The following is a 17,687-nucleotide window of genomic DNA, read 5'->3' as shown; positions in this document are numbered from 1 at the left end:
ATCAAATGCGGCTGATGGAATCAAGTCACTAACCTCTTCTCTGCTGTGCCCTCTGCACCCTCTCCATCCACGAGCAGGTGTTAGAGTCAATTAGGCTTAGACTAATTAGGAGGTGGATGACCTGGTTTCTGGTTCTGAATTTGCTCTTAACTGGCTGGGTGACCATGGGTGAATCACTTCACTCTCTGAGCCTCTTATCCCTGTGTAAACACAGGGTTGTCATGAGGATCAATTTTAAATAAAGTTTTAAATAAATTGTAAAACACCAAAAGTAGGCCTTATTAATTATTAGTCTTCACTCAGAGTCAAGAGGAAGAGGATGGCCTAGGGGACAGAAAAGCCCTGTTCACACTACTGACAGACCGTTCATGTGCTGTCCTTTTCACTTGCTACCGTTCATGTGGTAGTCTCCACTCAGCAGTTCCCAGGAGTACCTTCCCCGGAGGTCTGATCTCAGACACTGAGAAACCTAGACATACAGCTAGTTTTCAGACCGTGAGTCGGCCCAGTGAGTCAACTGATGTGATAATAACAACCGCTCACACTTGTACAGTACTGACAGCTTGCCAAGGTTCTTCCTCCACCAACCCCTCACCAGAGCCTCAGTGCAAACCCCTGTCGTGAGGCTGACATCCTCGCCCCAACTTTACAGACAAGGAGATTAAGACTAAGAAAGGTTAAATGACTTGCCCAAAGTAGTGTACCCAGTCAAATTAGACATAAGATAAAAAAAAGTCCAAGATTCTTGGTTCCCTCATTGTGCTGTGCTTCCCCTATACTCCACTACCTAGTTTAGAAAAAAATAACTAACTAACAGATGAGTGACTTGCAAAATCTGAGTAGGGACATGAAGATAGATCATAATAAAAACAACACTGTCTTCCTAGCACTGTGGTTTATGAGTGTGTCCCTGTGACCAGGCTGGGCTCTTCAAGGGCAGGGACAGAGTCACTCATTCCAGGTGCCCAGCACAGGGCCATGGTATATAATAGGGTCTTGGAAACTTTGAGTAATATTCTGTCCTTCACTCTTTACACCTTTTTCTAACAATGAGATGCAGGGCACAGATCCATATAGGCCACTGGGGCAGGGGAGAACATCAGGGGCATCCAGAAGCCACTCAGTAACAGCTCAACTACCTCTCAGGACTTCTAGGTCATCTGACCTCCACAGAGGGATGCACGTTATTACCTACTGAGAGTAGAGAGGGAACAACCCCCTCTGTCTACCAAATATGGCTGTCTCTGGATCTCCAGGGTGAGAGCTAAGGGAGTAGGGAAGACTCTCAAACCTTATCTTGGCTATTACCAGGTCAATTCCTTCTGAAAGCAAGGGGATAGCTAAAAGCTTAGGGAAGAGGAACCAAGAGGACCTCAATATTCCCCCTAAATAACTGTCCCTTGCAAATTAAAAAGAAAGTAAACGTTTTCTAAAGATTCTTTGGGGGTGCCTGGTGTCTCAGTTGTTAAGCTTCGGCCTTGGCTCAGGTCATGATCCCAGGATCCTGGGATCGAGCCCCGGGTCAGGCTCCCTGCTCATCGGGAAGCCTGCTTCTCCCTCTCCCACTCCTCCTGCTTGTGTTTCTTCTCTCGCTGTCTCTCTGTCAAATAAATAAATAAAATTAAAAAAAAAATAAAAACAAAAAATAAAGCTTCTTTGGTTGCCCACCCTTCATCAGTATTAGAGGATTCTCTTTTCTTATGCTTCTTTGAAATTGCTTTTAGAAATCCTAACCTTTAAAAATGAGATGTCTCCTTTTAAGGATCAAGACACTCTTGCTCCACTATTGTAAACATTTTGTGTTTGTTTGGGGGATTTTATTTTTTTATTTTATTACTTTTATTTAGGGGATTTTAAAAGTAAAGGATAAGAAATCTGCTTTCCTAGGTGACTACACATACTGATTTTTCTGCTACTTTTAGCTGCTTTTCATAATTGTCTTTTAAATTATCTTGTCTTACATAGTGCAGTTTTAAAACAATCCTAAATTCCTTTTTGAAGCAGCAAGACTTTAAATAAAAAACTGTAAACTTTTAAAAAGTAGTAATCTAGTAAAAAAGTGAAAAAGATACTATGCTTCGGTTCTGTGCAAGGGTTCTTCCCTGAATACTTATTGGGTGCCTACTCTGCGCCTGCTGCTGCACAAGCTGCTGGGGCTGCAGAGATGATTTCGCTGCTCCTGCCCAGGCAGCGCAGAGGAGGGGGACAGAAAGTCCTGTTTGTGCAGAGAGCTAAATTAGAGGTGTGTGTAGGGTTATGACAAGGGAGGGGGACAGGGCTCCTAACTAATTCCAGGGGTGGGGAGTACAAACATGGAAGGGGGAGACAGAACAATGGAAATAAATGGGCAAGGGAAAGGGAAGCTGCTCAGCCTTAAAGTCTGTTCAAGTGCCGAGTGGCCAAGACCAAATTCATATATCAGAATGTTCTTGTTTATAAAGGAAATACCACCCTACAGGTTTTAAAAAATGAGAGGCTCGTATTTCCAAAATTGGAATCGTAAGCTATTTGCATTCTTATGTATATTATAGAAGATTGGGTCATCCTGAAATCTTTTCTTTCTCTAAAGTTTAATGGAGGAAATTTTTAACTTTCCATTCTGGCAGATGGACACAGTCATGTGAAGTCACCTATTCTTATAACCACTAGGTTTTTAATGTTCTGCAGTGTTTTCAGGGCTGTATATTTTCATTAGGAGTTTCTTAACCTTTTCTGAATTCTGGCAGCTTGGTGAAGCCTATGAATTCCTTTCAATGTATAAAAATACATAAGATATGTAAATGTATAAAATAAAGTACATAAAAAGAAACCCAATTTTTAAAATCATTATCAAAATAGTTATCAAAAACAAATCTGTGATTTAGTAAAAAGTACATATCTCTGTAAATAACAAAAGTATTTACAGGTATAAATGCAGTGACAGGTCTAATAACTACCATGATTCTTGAGTAGTGATAAAAATAATTGGCATTTAGAGATATTGGTCATAACTGCAGTGTTAATCAAAAATCTCTGTGATTACCTTTAGTAACAAAGTCACATGTGCTGTTGCTACTACTGTAGCCTGTTGTCGTGATTTATAACCAAGAAGATGTCAAATTTCACTTAGAGGCTAGTGAAAATAAATATTAATTTTATTTCTCATCTTAGTTCATGGGCCCTCCTCTGACTTGAAAGGAACTCAGTCTGGAAGTCCCTGACTTGAATGGCACCCTCTCTCTGGTCTCTGCCTTTTGGGCCAGGTGAGGTTAAACTGAGAGTTGGCTGCTACCTGGAGGCTCAGATTTTCAACTGGGCTGAGGAGAAAGTGAAGAGTATCTGCTGGGACCCCAGCCCCACTCACATATAAGCCTTGTAGTTGTTGCCTATCTTCTGGACCCGGATGTCATACTTGGCGTCAATAAAAGGCTCTGCTGTGGCATATGTCTGGGTGAGGGCCACCACACTAGCAATGTCCTGGAAGTCGTAGTGGTTTTCCACTTTGACCTAATGTTGGAGCAAGGCAGAGAGGGAGAAAAGGAGACATACAAATACACATACTGAGAGTCACAAGAGCTCTGAGCCTCTAAAACCAGAAAGATGTTTTCCATCCAGATGTCAACCTGGGTGCCACATCTCCCTAGGACACCCTTTCTCTTTAGCTTCTGCTCCTAGAGCTCAGGAGCCACACTTGCTGCAAAGGACCTAAGGGCCCAAGCAACTGGCCTGTACTCTGCTTGTTGGAAGAGGTCTGTTAGGGTAACACTCATGACTTCGGGAGGCAGAGCAGTCCATAACTAGGCTCTCTAAAAAAGTGCCCTTCTTGGCCTCAACCCCAAAGCACAGCAAACCCTTACCATGGCCTTACCTTGCCCATGCCTGAGTGAGCATGGCCAATCTTCACCACCACAGGGAATGTGGGCAGTGTCAGCTGAAAGCAGAGGAGAAAGGAATGAACTGATCAGAGCATGCCTCACTCTCTGTGGAATCTTACAAATATTTTTCTTGGTAATAGCATTGGAAGGGTCCTTTACAGAACTAGCCCAACCTTTACAGATTAAAAAACTGAGGCCCATAGAACGACAGTGACTTGCCTAAGGTCACAGCATACCAGCAGCAGAACTGTAAGAACCCTGCTCTGCCACTCAGTACTCTCTACATCTTTAAAATTCATTGCTTCAATCTTCTCTGCATTATAGAGACCCTGGGCAGGACCAGTCCTGAGAGAGAGAGAGAGAGAGAGAGAGAGGGAAAGAGGAAAGAGGAAAGAAAGAAAGAAAGAAAGAAAGAAAGAAAGAAAGAAAGAAAGAAAGAAAGAAAGAAAGGGGGGCGCCTGGGTGGCTCAGTCATTAAGCGTCTGCCTTCAGCTCAGGGCGTGATCCCAGCGTTCTGGGATGAAGCCCCACATCAGGCTCCTTCACTGGGAGCCTGCTTCTTCCTCTCCCACTCCCCCTGCCTGTGTTCCCTCTCTCGCTGGCTGTCTCTCTCTGTCAAATAAATAAAATCTTTAAAAAAAAAAAAAAGGAAGGAAGGAAGAAAGAAAGGGCATCTTTGAAAGGGTGAATTCTGTTGTATGTAAATTTTATCTTAGTAAACCTGAATTTAAAAAGAAGTATATCTTCAGAATCTCAATGTCCCTTTTGTCATGTACCTTTTAGTCCCCTCCCCTTCCTCTTCAAAGGTCCAGCTTCCTGTAGTGAACCTGGCTGTTCTCCCTCCCTTTCACAATGTCATCACTGCTCGTCAATATCCCAAACTCACCAACAAACACAGCTTAGAATGCTAAGGCTTCTTTCTGACCAGTTTGGGGTTTGGAAGAGAGCTGACTTATGAACTCGACATGTTTATCATTTGAAAAACATCCTTAAGAGTGTAAACTCTATCTTGAGGTAGCCATATAGAAACTTAAAAGGAGAACTGCCCTCCAAAGGCAGGATTTCAAGTGGTTACAAAGTGGCTACGGAGGAAGTACTATGGTGGAGCGGAAGGAGCACTACATCACATGTCAGGAGACTTGCATTCTTGTCCTCTCTGCCATTAGCTTTCTGCAAGTCACTTTACCTCACTGAGACTTTGTCTTCACATTTGCCAAATGAAGAGACTGGACTGGATGCTTTTCGGGGTCCGTCCAATAATAAACACATCAGGCTCTGTCTTGGTTCAGGTGTTATATGAAGAATCAACTCAGTCGACTACCAAATCTCATCTTTCTCAATCACACTCAGATTTCTCTCAATTTCCTTCTTTTCAAACATCACTACCACACCAAAATGAGATGATGTCTTTTGAAAAAATTAAAGTTAAAATAATAAGTCAGATTCCCATGGGAGTACTGACCCGAGGATTTCAGTATTCCTGGCTGAGGCCAGTTGAAGTTGGGGCAAAGACCTTCAAAGGGGCTTGGAAACATGGTTCAAGCCTATTTAACGGAGAAGAAAGTGAGGCCCAGAGAGGCAAAGGTTGCAAAGCTACATTGTGACAGAATCAGAACCCGGCCTTCCACCTTCTAGTCCAGCACCAGGTGGAAATACACTACAATAATCTCATGGGTCTTTTTCTATTTGGAGACTTGCAGCACTATGCTCTGTCAAACACGGCGCACAAGGCTCCAGTTGCAGCGACCCCATGTGCCTTGCTTCTTTGTTTTCTAAGCTGTCCCACCTTCTATGACAAGACATAGTCTCTCCAGTGAATAATGACGTAAGATAGGAACCATGTAGCCTAGGATCTGGAGAGGGCTTTGAAGTCCCAGGTTTGCAGTGTGGTGGGATATCCTGTGCTTTGAGCCCCCACCAAGAGTGCTGTCCTCAGCCATCTGCAGAGTCTGAGGCTCTGGATATGGGAAAGGGTTTCTAAAGCACAGGCTGCTTTCTCTGACATCTCTCCCCACCCCCCAGCCAACAGCGCCAAGACACACACACACACCCCAACTTTCTCTGTCCTATTCCATTACTGTTTGCTGTTGCTTTGGAGCCTCATAAATAGGGCATTGAAAACACTTCCTGCAGCTGAAAGAAACCCTGAGTAGCTTGTCTCATTCCCAGTGTGCAGCTCAGCAAGGGGTCCGTCCTCTCTGTCACTGTCTCTTTTGCCTGTTGTAATTCCGTCTGCCTCTCTCTGACTCTGCCTGTCTCACTTTCTGTTTGTGCCTCTCCTCACTCTTGTTCTTCCAGTGTGAATCACAGCCCATCGGTCTTTCTGCCCTCATGCATTTGTCTTTGTTGTGCTTTCTGTCTTTCTGCCTTGACACCATCCTCTTTCCCAGTGCTTTCCTCTATTTCTATGAGGCTTAATTGCTTAGGCAGGGAAACAGAGGCTAGGGGCCTCTCTCCTGGCTTCCCTCTTCCTTTTACTGAGCCTGCCAGTCAGGAGTGCTGCGGGTCCTGCAGCCGTGGGTGGCCTACAGCCAAAAGAGGGAGGAGCCCATCCGGCGGGATTGGCCCTAAGTCCACCTCAAAAAGCCTGGGGCGAGGGGCGCGACGCGTTCTGAATGAGCCCTGGAGGGCCGGTTTGGTCAGACAGTCCCCGCAGGCTCAGTCGGGCTTTGCAGTGTCATGCCCCGGAGCCCCCGGACCGCGCCGAGCTGGGCGCTGTTGCTGCGGCTGCTGGCGCTGCTGCGGCCACCGGGAATGGGTGAGGCGTGCAGCTGCGCCCCTGCACACCCCCAGCAGCACGTCTGCCACTCGGCGCTTGGTGAGTCCGGAGGCCTGAGAGGTACAGCAGGGGGTGGTTGTGTGGGTTTGGTATGGGGCTGAGCTGTAGACCTGGAGTCTGGAGGGAAAGGGAAGAGATCAAATACCGCACCAGTTGCCTCCCACTGGGGCTGATGGGTCGGGCAGGGCTGGCGCCATAGCAACCTTGCAAGCGCAGGGCCTGGCTGACTTGGAAGGAAATGAAAGACAGTGTAAAGGACCCCCATAGCGACCCCCTCACCCCTGCCTACTGCAATTATGAACTTCAACAAGTCACGGGAGCTATCCAGTGATTATTCTGAACTACTGGAAGCAGGGAGCGGGAGCCAGGGCCCAGGGAACTGGGCTTTCATTATAAATATCCCGTTGTGTCAAAGCCTGTAACTGATGTTTACTCCATGCACCCCCCCCCCCACCTTTTGCCCTTTCTCTTTCCTCTGCCTGAAGTGCCCTTCCCCTATACCCTTAAATTCCTGGCAGACTCCAATTCATCCTTCAAGGACTTATTCAGGTATCTTTTCTTCTCTGAAGACTTCCTGACTTCTTGGTGCTACCACACTATCTCTAACAAAAATTTTTGTACTCTGTTGTGCTGTTATTCTTTGTAAGTGTATTCTCTACTAGACCAAGAGTTCTGCAGGATGGAGGACCCTGTCTTAATCATGTTTATGGACCTAGTACCTAGTGTTGGGCCAGGCACATAGAAAGAACTTTATAATCAGTTTTTGATTAATGCCCAAATGGCAAGAGACAAACTACCTCTGTACAGGGTCAGAACATATTTACTAATTCAATAAACATTTACCAATATCAACTCTGGGTAGACTCTCTTGAGGCCTCAGGCTATATAGGTAGATGACTGCAAACTGACTGTCTTCAAGGGGCTCCTTCCTCCTCTATCCTGATGCCCACCTCTAACCCACTGCAGTCTGGGCTATGGAGAATTAGACACTCAAAACTAGCAGGTAAAGTATAGAGATTATAGGGCCCAGTAGGCCTGAGGAGTTTGGAACTTCTAGCAATTGTGGAGGAGGAGGAGTTTCCAGGTCCCCACTTTTACACACACGGTCCCCCTCACAATCCAACAAGACCTAAACCCAGAATCCCCCTATAAAATTCTCCAGGGGCCCAGGTCATCCAGATCCTAGATGGACTGCTCCCACAGGTTGCTACAGGTCCCCTCTTTTCTCTTCTTATGCAGCCATACGGGCCAAAATCTCCAGTGAGAAGGTAGTTCCTGCCAGTGCAGACCCTGCTGACACTCAAAAAATGATCCGGTATGAAATCAAACAGATAAAGGTACATGGGGACAGGACAGGGCATTAACCCCCTCGGGCTGCTGGGAGGAGTGGGGTCTGTGTACTGGGAGTGGGGCTGGTAGGAGGTGACCCGGCTCATTGATCCTGAGGTATTGATGCTGAAGTAGAAGTGGATGACATGTTGGGAACAGGGCCCACAGGCCCTCAGTGTCCACCCAGCCCTACAGCTGCTTGTGAGTGGGGCTACTAGAGGTACTCTCACTGGAATAAACCAAGGTTTAGATTTTTAAGAGAGAAATGACCCAGTTGGGCCATCTCTGTATACCAAATCCTGAACTAGACTTTCGCTTAATTTTTTTTAGATTGAGAAATGAGTTTTTCCTGTTAAGATATAAAGTATACTCACTGACCCGACACTGCTTTTTTTGTAATTGCCTTTCAGATGTTTAAAGGGTTTGAGAAAGTCAAGGATGTTCAGTATATCTATACACCTTTTGATTCTTCTCTCTGTGGTGTGAAACTAGAAGCTAACAGCCAGAAGCAATATCTCTTGACTGGTAAGTTAAAGACCAACAAGCGACCCTATCAGTCTCTGTCCTAAGGAAAACAGTCAAGAAGGAGCCAGGGCTGTCCTTGGGCAGCAAACTGAGCTAGGTGGCATTTTCTTGGGCAGAAAACAGAGCTGTGTTACTAAGAACCAGCCTCTGCGTTGGGAGGAGCTGTGGTAACCTTCCTTTCAACGCAAGAGTCTTCATTACGGTGATCTTCGCCACTGCTTCACTATTGTAAGGACAGGCTGCTCTCCCAGCCTAGGGCAGCTGGTTCCATTTTTTTTTTTTTTAAGATTTTATTTATTTATATTTGACAGAGAGAGAGAGAACAAGCACAGGCAGAGGAAGGGGCAGGCAGAGGGAGAAACAGGCTCCCTGCTAAGCAGGGAGCCCGATGTGGGACTTGATCCCAGGCCTTGGGATCATGACCTGAGCCAAAGGCAGATGCTTAACTGACTGAGCCACCCAGGTGCCCCAGTTGGTTCCATTTTTAAACAGTTTTAATCGATGTAAGTTTGGTATCTTGAGCCAAAAATCCACCCCTCTGAAACTGCCCCTTGTGGGTTCATTTCTGCCTTCTGCCCATGATGATCCGTCAAAGCCCAAGGACGATAAATACATGCACTCTAGCTCCAGGCCTGCTGGCCGTGGTTCCCAGACCCCTTCCTATCTTGGCCACCTTCTTAAATGGGATATAGCTTGTCCCTGTCCCTCCCCTAGCACAGGCCCCTAAACTAGACACTGTACTACAAGTAATGTCTTGGTTCACAGAGTAAATGAAGATTGTGCATGTGCAACCTTGCCCCCCAACACACATATTATAGTTACTATAGTCTACAATGGCATTAACTTTAGATAGCTACATTGGGTCATGATCTTGGCTCATAGTGAGCCTCTGTGGCTAAATCACATCACACATCATATTCTGGGGGTACAGTAAAGCACAGGCCCTAACAGGAGCCTTCAGTCTAACAAGTCTAACAAATCTCTATGAACTTGGGCCCAGGCAGGTCTCCACACTCAATTGGTTGGGACAGAACAGTTAAGAAACCACACAAGATTATGACTCTGTAAGTAAATGAATGCAATACTAAATTATTCTGTAGTTCAAGGGAAAGAAGTATTTATGTGATTGTAAACAATTAGGGAAGCTTCACTGTGTAAGTGGGACCTGAATTGCCCCTAAAGGAAGAAAAATATTTGGAAAGAAGGCAAGGAAAAGAAAAACACGGCAGGTGGGCAAAACAGGAGGAATTTCCATTATCTGCCCATCCATTCAGCAATAATGACCACCTGCTTGCTGCCAGGCCTTGGGCAGGAGGGTGGAGACTCAGTGACAGGCCACAGTCCTCAAAGAGCTCACAGTCCAAGCTTCGCTCTTGAGAAGTCATAGCCATTAGAAGCCACACTGGTAGGGGCTCCCCAGATCTAAAGATGTAGAATTGTGTTGATCTGGGAGCCTCTGGATGGGAGAGACAGAGGCAGGGCATGCCACTGAGCCCTCCAGTTTCCAGGATTAGCAGACAAGGCCTCTCTGTGCCTAGACCTCTGCCAGGCACTGTGGTGCATCGGGGGAGGAGGAGACATATTCTCTGCCCTCAAAAACGTCAAGTCTAACTGAGGGTGGGGACAAACGACAAAATACAAGTCTACTGAGAAGTCATCAGTGGTGCCCATGCTCTTCAGGAGAAGGCAGAAGCTCTTTTGTCTAATGTTGAAAGCCTTTGTGACCAGAACACTGCTGACCTCTCCAGCTTTGTCTCCAGCCATGTGTGAGTGACAGCTTTCAGCTCCTCTTTTCCCCCAGAACTGAACTAAACTCCTTGCAGTTGCAGAAGGTGTTCTGCTGGCTGTGCCCCTTCACCCTGCACAGGGTAGTCACAATGTCCAGAAGTCCTTTCCCTCATTTGTCTGGCAGAGGAACTCCTACCCACCCCTTCAATGCCTAATACAAGCATCATCTCCTCTCAGACACCTTCCTTGCCCCACACCCCTTCCACAGATGGAGATAATTGTGCTTTGTTCATTCTTATACTGCATCTTGTATATAATCACACAACAGTATAATTTTTGCCTACTTACCTATCTGCCCTACTGGTTATTAACCCCCTTGGGGAAGAGATTCTGTCATATTTATTTCTGTATTTCTGCCAGGCCATAGTAGTTATTCAGTGAGTAATTGAGTGACTGAGGTTCTAAGAGAGGTGTGTGCTAGGGTGGTCGGAGATAGCTTTGAGGACACTGTGGTACTGAAAATGGTCTTTGGAAGCTAGGAAAGAGTCTGATAAGTAAAGAGGGGGAACTTTCCGATGGGGAAGGGAGAGACTCACCGAGATAGGTATCAATGGGGCAGAAGACCTGGCTGTGTAGATATTGGGAAGGATTGGAAAGAGGAAGGGACCTATTATTTATGGACCCTTCTGTGGGCCCAAGCTGTGCTAGGAACTTTACAGACATTCTCTCATTTAATCCTGACAACAACTTACTACTTTCATCTTCGAGCTGAGAAGTTATGTGACTTTCTTAAAGTCACATGGCTGTAAATGAGAGAAAAGAAGGGGATTGCACAAACAGTCTGAATTTAAAGCCCATGTTTTTCTCTCTACACCACACTAAAGGAAAAGGCCTTCATCCCACAACTCTCTCTCATACAAACATAATCTGTTAATATCTTTCATATAAAAATTATAGAGGTTTTTCTGGTTCTTTCATTGAGCTCCATGTCACCACTGCCACCAAGAAGCCATTGAAGAAACTGCAATTCTGGGCTCTTTGAGGACCTGGGCTCCTGGAGCTCCATGAACAGATTCCTCATGCTAGGTCTCCCTCCATTCCCCTTGAAGGTCAGGTCCTCAGTGATGGAAAAGTCTTCATCCATCTGTGCAACTACATCGAACCTTGGGAGAACCTGTCCTTTTTGCAGAGAGAAAGTCTGAATCACCACTACCATCTGAACTGTGGCTGCCAAGTAAGGGAATATCCATTTGCAAGGTCTTTTGGGGATGGGGGAAGGGTCTTGAGCCTTGCAGTCTTACTCTTCGTGTATTCCTTCCTTTGTGCATGCATTTATTCCACTTATTGTACTATATTTGAAATCTGCCATGGATCAGCCACTGTATGAAGTTGGAGATGGGAAAGCAAGATAGTCCATAGTCCGTGATCTCAAAGTACTTCCATTTTGCCTGGGAAGGTGGCCATCATATAAAGAATGAGATAATATAGCTACCTTTTAAAGAGAGTCTACTTTTTGCCAGGCCTTGTAATGATGTATTTATTTAAAATATTTAATTTAGTCTTTATAACAAATTTATGAAGAGTTAAGATTTCCATTTTAAGGTAAAGAAATTAATGCTGTAGGAAGTGAAGTGATTTGCTCAAGGTCAGTGGTGGACCAAGGAGTCCTGTCTCACTCCAGAGATATCATTTGAAAGGCAATACTGTATGTTAGGAGATAGGGGAAAGGGAACTCAGGAGGAAGTCTGGGGACTAAGAAGGGCTTCAGGAGTCAGGGGCATTTGAGCTGGGTTGTAAGGATATGTAGGAGTCTGAAAGGCAATAATGGAAAAAGGACACCCTACTCATGTTGATGTTGTGTGGCTGTGACTCTAGATTACCACCTGCTATACAGTGCCCTGTACCATCTCAGCTCCCAACGAGTGCCTCTGGACAGACTGGCTGTTGGAACGGAAGCTCTATGGGTACCAGGCCCAGCATTATGTCTGCATGAAGCATGTTGATGGCACCTGCAGCTGGTACCAGGGCCGCCTGCCCCTCAGGAAGGAGTTTGTTGACATCATCCAGCCCTAGTAGGGGCCAGTGATCATCATATTCCTTCAAGCATCCTGAAGCCCAAGCCAGTTCTCCCTCCCTGTGGAGCTCTGGCTGTCACCACCTGCCTCATCACTGCCAGCCAGCCAATGGAAAGTACCAAGTGGATGGTCTGGCTAGTGTTAGGATAGGGATGGGGCACGTTACAGCTTGTGCCCAAATGCCAGCCCAGCACCTGTCAAGGACCAGGGAAAGTAACATGACGTTGCTAGCCAGCCTTCAGCCCATCTCCCCTGCCTCCCAAACCCTTTTAGTCTAGCTAAAACCTGTTACTGAAAGTTTTGATTTTGGCTTAGTTTGCTTTTTTAAAGCCAGAACTATTCCCTTTTCTCCTCAGGAGAGTGTTTTCTCTTACCTTAACTGATCTGATAGGGGAGAAATGGTGATTATTATACATATGAGATAATGTTGCCTTCTGATGTACGATAGCAGAAGGTGGGGTTCACAGAATCAGAAACAAGCTGATTTGGAAGAATGAAAAAGAACAACCCACTGTGGCTGTATGTCCTCTACTCATGTCCCAACTCATCCTAATCCTCTCATATACTTTCATCTGTTTGAGGAAACACTTGGGGGAATATAGAATCACTCAGTGTGAGACCTGCAATGGCTTAACCTCCTTCCACATGCTATAATCCCCTCTCTATCATTCCTGGCAGAGGATCTGGCCCAGTTAACATACCTCTTTGGACAAGAATAGACTTAGATATTGTCTCTCCAAGTTAACTGTTCTTAATGCCCTCAACTGATATCCATAAAGTTTCTCCTCTCTTTCTTTCAGAAAGTCCTTCTCTACTGCATTACTAATGTCTTATTCCTAATTCAGCATTTTTTTAAGCCAAAAAAAGCCTTTCTCTTTTAGAGACAAAATTCCCCTTCAGCTTTTAACACCTCAGAGATCTTAGGAGGTCCTCTCTTGAGGGCAAATTTCAGGACAGAGGACAGGAGAGAAATAACACAAGGACACTTGGGGGAAAAGATGGTAGATGGGGAACATATTTGCAACTGTTTCAACTGTTCTAAATGGTCAGCCTTGCTAGACTTTATGGCAGGAAAAAAGCCAGCTTTGTTCCCTGTCTGCCCTAAAGTTCAGTCCCCTCATCACTGTGTATTAGACTCCCTGAGAACTCCAAGCATGGACCCCTTAGGGTTCCTTAGATTCTGCAAGGCTTCCTGGCTTGCCCTAAAAGAGAAAGCCCTTAATGTTCATCTCAAGGATTTATGAAGGATGAGGGCTTAAAGTTCCAGAGTCTCTCCACGGCAAAGATGAAGCAGGTAGTTCTTTTCAAGGCCCAAGGTTACTACTCATCTTTTATGTGTGGTTTGCTAATAAGCAGGGCCATGCCCAATATGCCAAATGAAGGTTCTTGACTCACAGAAATGGTTCAAATGGAGATCCCTTTTGGAGTAGGGAGGAGGAGGGGGAACAAACATGATCTATGTCCCACAGTACAACACTGGAATGCTATGGCAGAAAGTCTCCATTGGTGGGTTAAGCAGGATCACCAACTGACTATGCAGGCCTGGGGCAGAGGATGTAGGGACAGAGAATAAGAAGGAAGTTGAGCTAGAGGTTGTCATAAAGGAAAAACATTAGCTATAGCCTCTGCACCAACCAACCGTGTCATTTCTCTGCTCCTTCTGACATCCTAGCATGGCCTCAGAGAAGGCATAGTGTTAACCCAGTCTTATTGCAATCTTGAGGAAGCCAAAGGAATGGAAGGGGCTGCTGAATAATTATTGGAACAACACCTTACATCTGAGGAGTGCTTCACACTTTTCCAGAAGGCTGTTACTTAATCTCACTTACATTTTATAAGTACCATATTAGATATCCTGGTCAGGAATAATTATGCCCATTTAACTTTCCTATTGAGAAACTCACACACAGGGAATCTAACTAGTCTGGTGACATGTGGCAGGCCAGGGCTAGAACCCAAAACAGTAGAATCTTCTGATCCATAGGTTACTTTCTCAACTTGATAAAATGCCCTTGTTTCTGCTCTTCCCTATATGGTCTCCAGACTTTGGAGACCAGGGATTATCAATTAAAATTCAGCTGCTCTAGCCGCACAAATCAGGTCCACAGTTCAATCCCAACAGTCTCTGGGGTTGAAATGCTGAGGCCCTCTTTAGGGCCCCATAATCACCATGTGGCTCACAATAGAAACGGCAGAGGAACTAAAGTCCCCACTCAATCACCTACCATCTCTTTATGGTTGGGGTAGTATGTCTGCTCAATGAGTGGGAACTTTTCTCCTCCCAATGTCTTGTAGATGGCCACCAGCTGGGCAAACTGCAAAAGAGAAGCAAATGTTTCAGCTTATCTAGACACTGCAACAGACAGACAAACATCAGTCTATCAAACAAATATGTATTGAGTATTTGCTCTGTTGGGGACTTTGTACAAAACACCAAGGATATAAAAGAGGTGTACAATTCTTATTTTTAAAGAACATATGCGTTAATTGGGGAAGGGAGAGAGAATGCACTAACATTCTTCAGTACCTATACAATTTTAATGATATTTCATCCATTCCCCATATCAAATTGATGAACTACGTATTTTAGCATCTTTATTTTACATATGAAGCTCAGAGACAGTAGAAAAGTTGCCTGAAGTCACAGAGCTGCAAAGAGGTGAAGCTGGAATTGAAATTTGGATCTCTAACCTTAACACTTGCATGTCTAGAGATGACAATTGATAAAGCTCGATAGGTAACATGGGGACAGGTCTTGAAAGTTCAAATGCTAAGAAAGGAATGGTAGCTGTTTTCTGCAGGCAGGATGGAGTCATAAGAATTTGAGCAGGGGCCATGAATAAAGCTGCTCTTTAGGAAGATTTTGATGCTCCCGGTATGCAGGATAGAGAGACCTAGTCTCTCTAGGACTTACTACTCATCTAAGAACTGAACTCACTGGATCCTTCACCTAGGAGAATTCAGAACAACTCTGAAGAAGAGGTAGGTACACATACTTACAGTGTGAGGATTGAAAAGCCTCTGGCAAATATCTAGCACTCCCTGGAGTCCCCTTCCCCCACATTTTATAAGTGAAGAAACTGAAGGCCAGAGAGATCACTTGCCCAAGGTCACATAATAGTTGAGCCGGATTCATAGCCAGGCCCCTTTATTTCCAATTTATAACTCTTCCTACTCCTTCATATGGCTGCCTTTCAGACTCTGCACAGACCATGCTCTTCCTGTAGGAAACACACAAGACTTTTCTGCTCAATCCATTCAAACACACACACACCCACACAGTATCTCCAGTGTACTGGCAGCAGGGGTAATCTAGCATCTTCCCTCTAGTGCTACTTATGTTAGTTTACACTCTAAACCACTGATATCTGGAACTGCTGGAAGGAAAAGTTGCCAGATCAAACTTGCCTTCTATTTATCGGAGAAAGGAAAGCTAGGACATTTTTCAAAACCTAAGGTCCTATTCTCTCTAAGGGATGTTGGTACATGAGCCAGTGGGGACAGGGGGGGTGTGGGGGGAGGAGTAGAAACTTAGAACTGGGTTGTTAGAAAACTGGGTTAGAGTCTTCTGGTTCTTGTTACGCCTTGAACTCACTTGGTGTCTTTGAGCAAATGATTTCTCCTCTCCAGGCCTCATTATCTTCCTATATAAAATGAAAGGAGTGAATTTGATCAGTTCCTCAAACTTTTTACCATAAAGGAACATCATTTTATTATATTTCCTTCCAAACTCCGCTATCAAACTGCAGTTTAAGTGACCATATATTGTGATCCTTTTGTGGGCAAGGATAGAATTTTATTATTTTTGAAATGCTGGAAAATGTTGGAATTTCTGGGTCACTCCCCTTTGTGACACGGCTGGTGACTATAGATCTTGAAGGCCTCCTCCAGAACTGAAAGTATGATTCAGGGACTCTCAAGCCCTCAAGATTTTATTATTGAAAGAGACTTTAGAGAGTCTCTAGACCAGACATTTCATTTTACACATGAGGATACAGGGGCTAGAGAAGCAAAGGAAAGCATAGGTTCCCAGATCATGCCTGGAATTGGGACTGCACTAGGACAGCAACCAGGTAGGTCTCTTCCTGCCCGTTGCATGCTCCATTGAACCCTGCTGTTCTCACCATTCTTCAGTTTTTCAACTTGCTTTGACTGTCAAGACCAACCCCTCAGACTTTTCTTGCCTTCTCTGATTCTCTCCATCACCCCATTTGACCTTTAAGTCCTGCCAGCCCACCTTGGCCAGCCTGGATTCCTGTTCTGCCTCTGGATATCTGCCTGAGCTCCCACGGCTCTCCAGCATCTCCAACGAGCTGATGCCAGCTCTGCCTAACAACCTCTGTCCTGCTGCAGCCCACGCCCTGGCCTGGCACCAAGGCATGTGGGGCCTTATCTTTCCAGCATGTGGGAGAGTTACACAGACACCACAGCGATGCCGGGAAGGCCCACGGCAAAATCCCAGAGTCCTGGGACAGCAAGATTAAAATGGCAGCCAGTTCCCAGGCACTAGTTAATTCCTGGGAGCTCACCCTACCCTCCTCCACTTTATCTCCAGCAGTCCCTGTCTGCTCAAGGTACTGGGCTTGGCATCTAACCCCTGCCTCCTTGGAAACTTAGATTAAGTCACAAGCACACAGTTACCAATTAAACAAATGTAATATCTGATAAGGGTTATTTCCTCTATGCATAGACAAAAGAATGGATTTAGGACATGGGGGTGGTGTTGGCAATGAATAGGAAGATAATGTTCATTATCACCACTTCTTCAGTGAATCGGGAGAGACTTCTCCGGAGAAATGAGATTTCAGGATCAGTCTGAGTTTAATATGTTATCCTTAGCCCTCCTGGAAATAAATGCTTTAATTCAACTCTTGTGCCTCTGTCTCTAAAAAACCCAGATGGAGTGATAGGATTTTTAGATGAATTTGCAGCAGTATGGGATGGTGGCATTCTTGCTTTCTCTGGAATGCTACCTTCATTGATAGGGCTACATCTGCTTCCCAAATCCCAGGGCACAGCCTGCCCTGACCAATTTATAATAGCAGATGTGCTCAGAGACACAGTGATGCAAGGTAGAGCCTTAACAACCCAACTGAGGCCTCCCCTCACACCAAGAGTGGTCACAATAAATATAGAAAATATGAACAAAAGTCATCATCTCAGAGGGAGCCTCCCTTCACAGTCACCAAATTTGTTCACCCCCATTAACAAGCAGAGAACAATATGTAAAATGTCATTAGTGTGGCAGCTGCTTAATGAAAATGGGAGACCTTGGTGTCTGCTTAATGAAGGGAGAACTTGGTATCTGGCCAGGGAGCCTTGCTGTTCTCATGTGATGCCAAAGGCAATGTGCTGGGATTGTGAATGGGTGAGAATGTGAACCCTCACCAGATCCCA

General features: G+C 45.2%; 2 protein-coding genes across 3 annotated transcripts in view; one reads left to right on the top strand and one right to left on the bottom strand.

Annotated features, from left to right (window-relative positions):
- SYN2 (synapsin II) overlaps positions 1 to 17,687 on the bottom strand; it is a 194,720-nt gene that overhangs the window by 25,195 nt on the left and 151,838 nt on the right. Inside the window, exons 5-7 of the mRNA XM_026501384.4 lie at positions 14,516 to 14,605; positions 3,848 to 3,910; positions 3,344 to 3,486 (exon numbers count right to left, since the gene is read on the bottom strand). Of these exons, the coding sequence (XP_026357169.1) occupies positions 3,344 to 3,486; positions 3,848 to 3,910; positions 14,516 to 14,605 (296 nt within the window). The remainder of the gene's footprint in view (positions 1 to 3,343; positions 3,487 to 3,847; positions 3,911 to 14,515; positions 14,606 to 17,687) is intronic.
- TIMP4 (TIMP metallopeptidase inhibitor 4) lies at positions 5,986 to 17,158 on the top strand. 2 transcript variants are annotated; one of them, XM_026501385.4, is made up of 5 exons: positions 5,986 to 6,672; positions 7,873 to 7,970; positions 8,373 to 8,487; positions 11,325 to 11,449; positions 12,091 to 17,158. In XM_026501385.4, the coding sequence occupies exons 1-5, from the start codon at positions 6,534 to 6,536 to the stop codon at positions 12,286 to 12,288; spliced, it is 675 nt and encodes a 224-aa protein (XP_026357170.1). In that variant the 5' UTR covers positions 5,986 to 6,533; the 3' UTR covers positions 12,289 to 17,158. The 2 variants fall into 2 exon arrangements, with proteins under 2 accessions (XP_026357170.1, XP_044241010.1); XM_044385075.3 differs by having other exon boundaries at positions 6,007 to 6,693.

Source organism: Ursus arctos, unplaced genomic scaffold, assembly GCF_023065955.2.
Source record: "Ursus arctos isolate Adak ecotype North America unplaced genomic scaffold, UrsArc2.0 scaffold_14, whole genome shotgun sequence".
Lineage (NCBI taxonomy): Eukaryota > Metazoa > Chordata > Mammalia > Carnivora > Ursidae > Ursus > Ursus arctos.
This window is presented reverse-complemented; position numbering and strand designations above follow the sequence as displayed.

Excerpts from the sequence above, each read along its gene's own strand:
- TIMP4 (XM_044385075.3), top strand. The coding sequence starts at position 6,534 with ATGCCCCGGAGCCCCCGGACCGCGCCGAGCTGGGCGCTGTTGCTGCGG. Across the intron at positions 6,694-7,872 it reads TGAGTCCGGAGGCCTGAGAG|CCATACGGGCCAAAATCTCC; the intron begins GTACAGCAGGGG and ends CTTCTTATGCAG. Across the intron at positions 7,971-8,372 it reads ATGAAATCAAACAGATAAAG|ATGTTTAAAGGGTTTGAGAA; the intron begins GTACATGGGGAC and ends ATTGCCTTTCAG.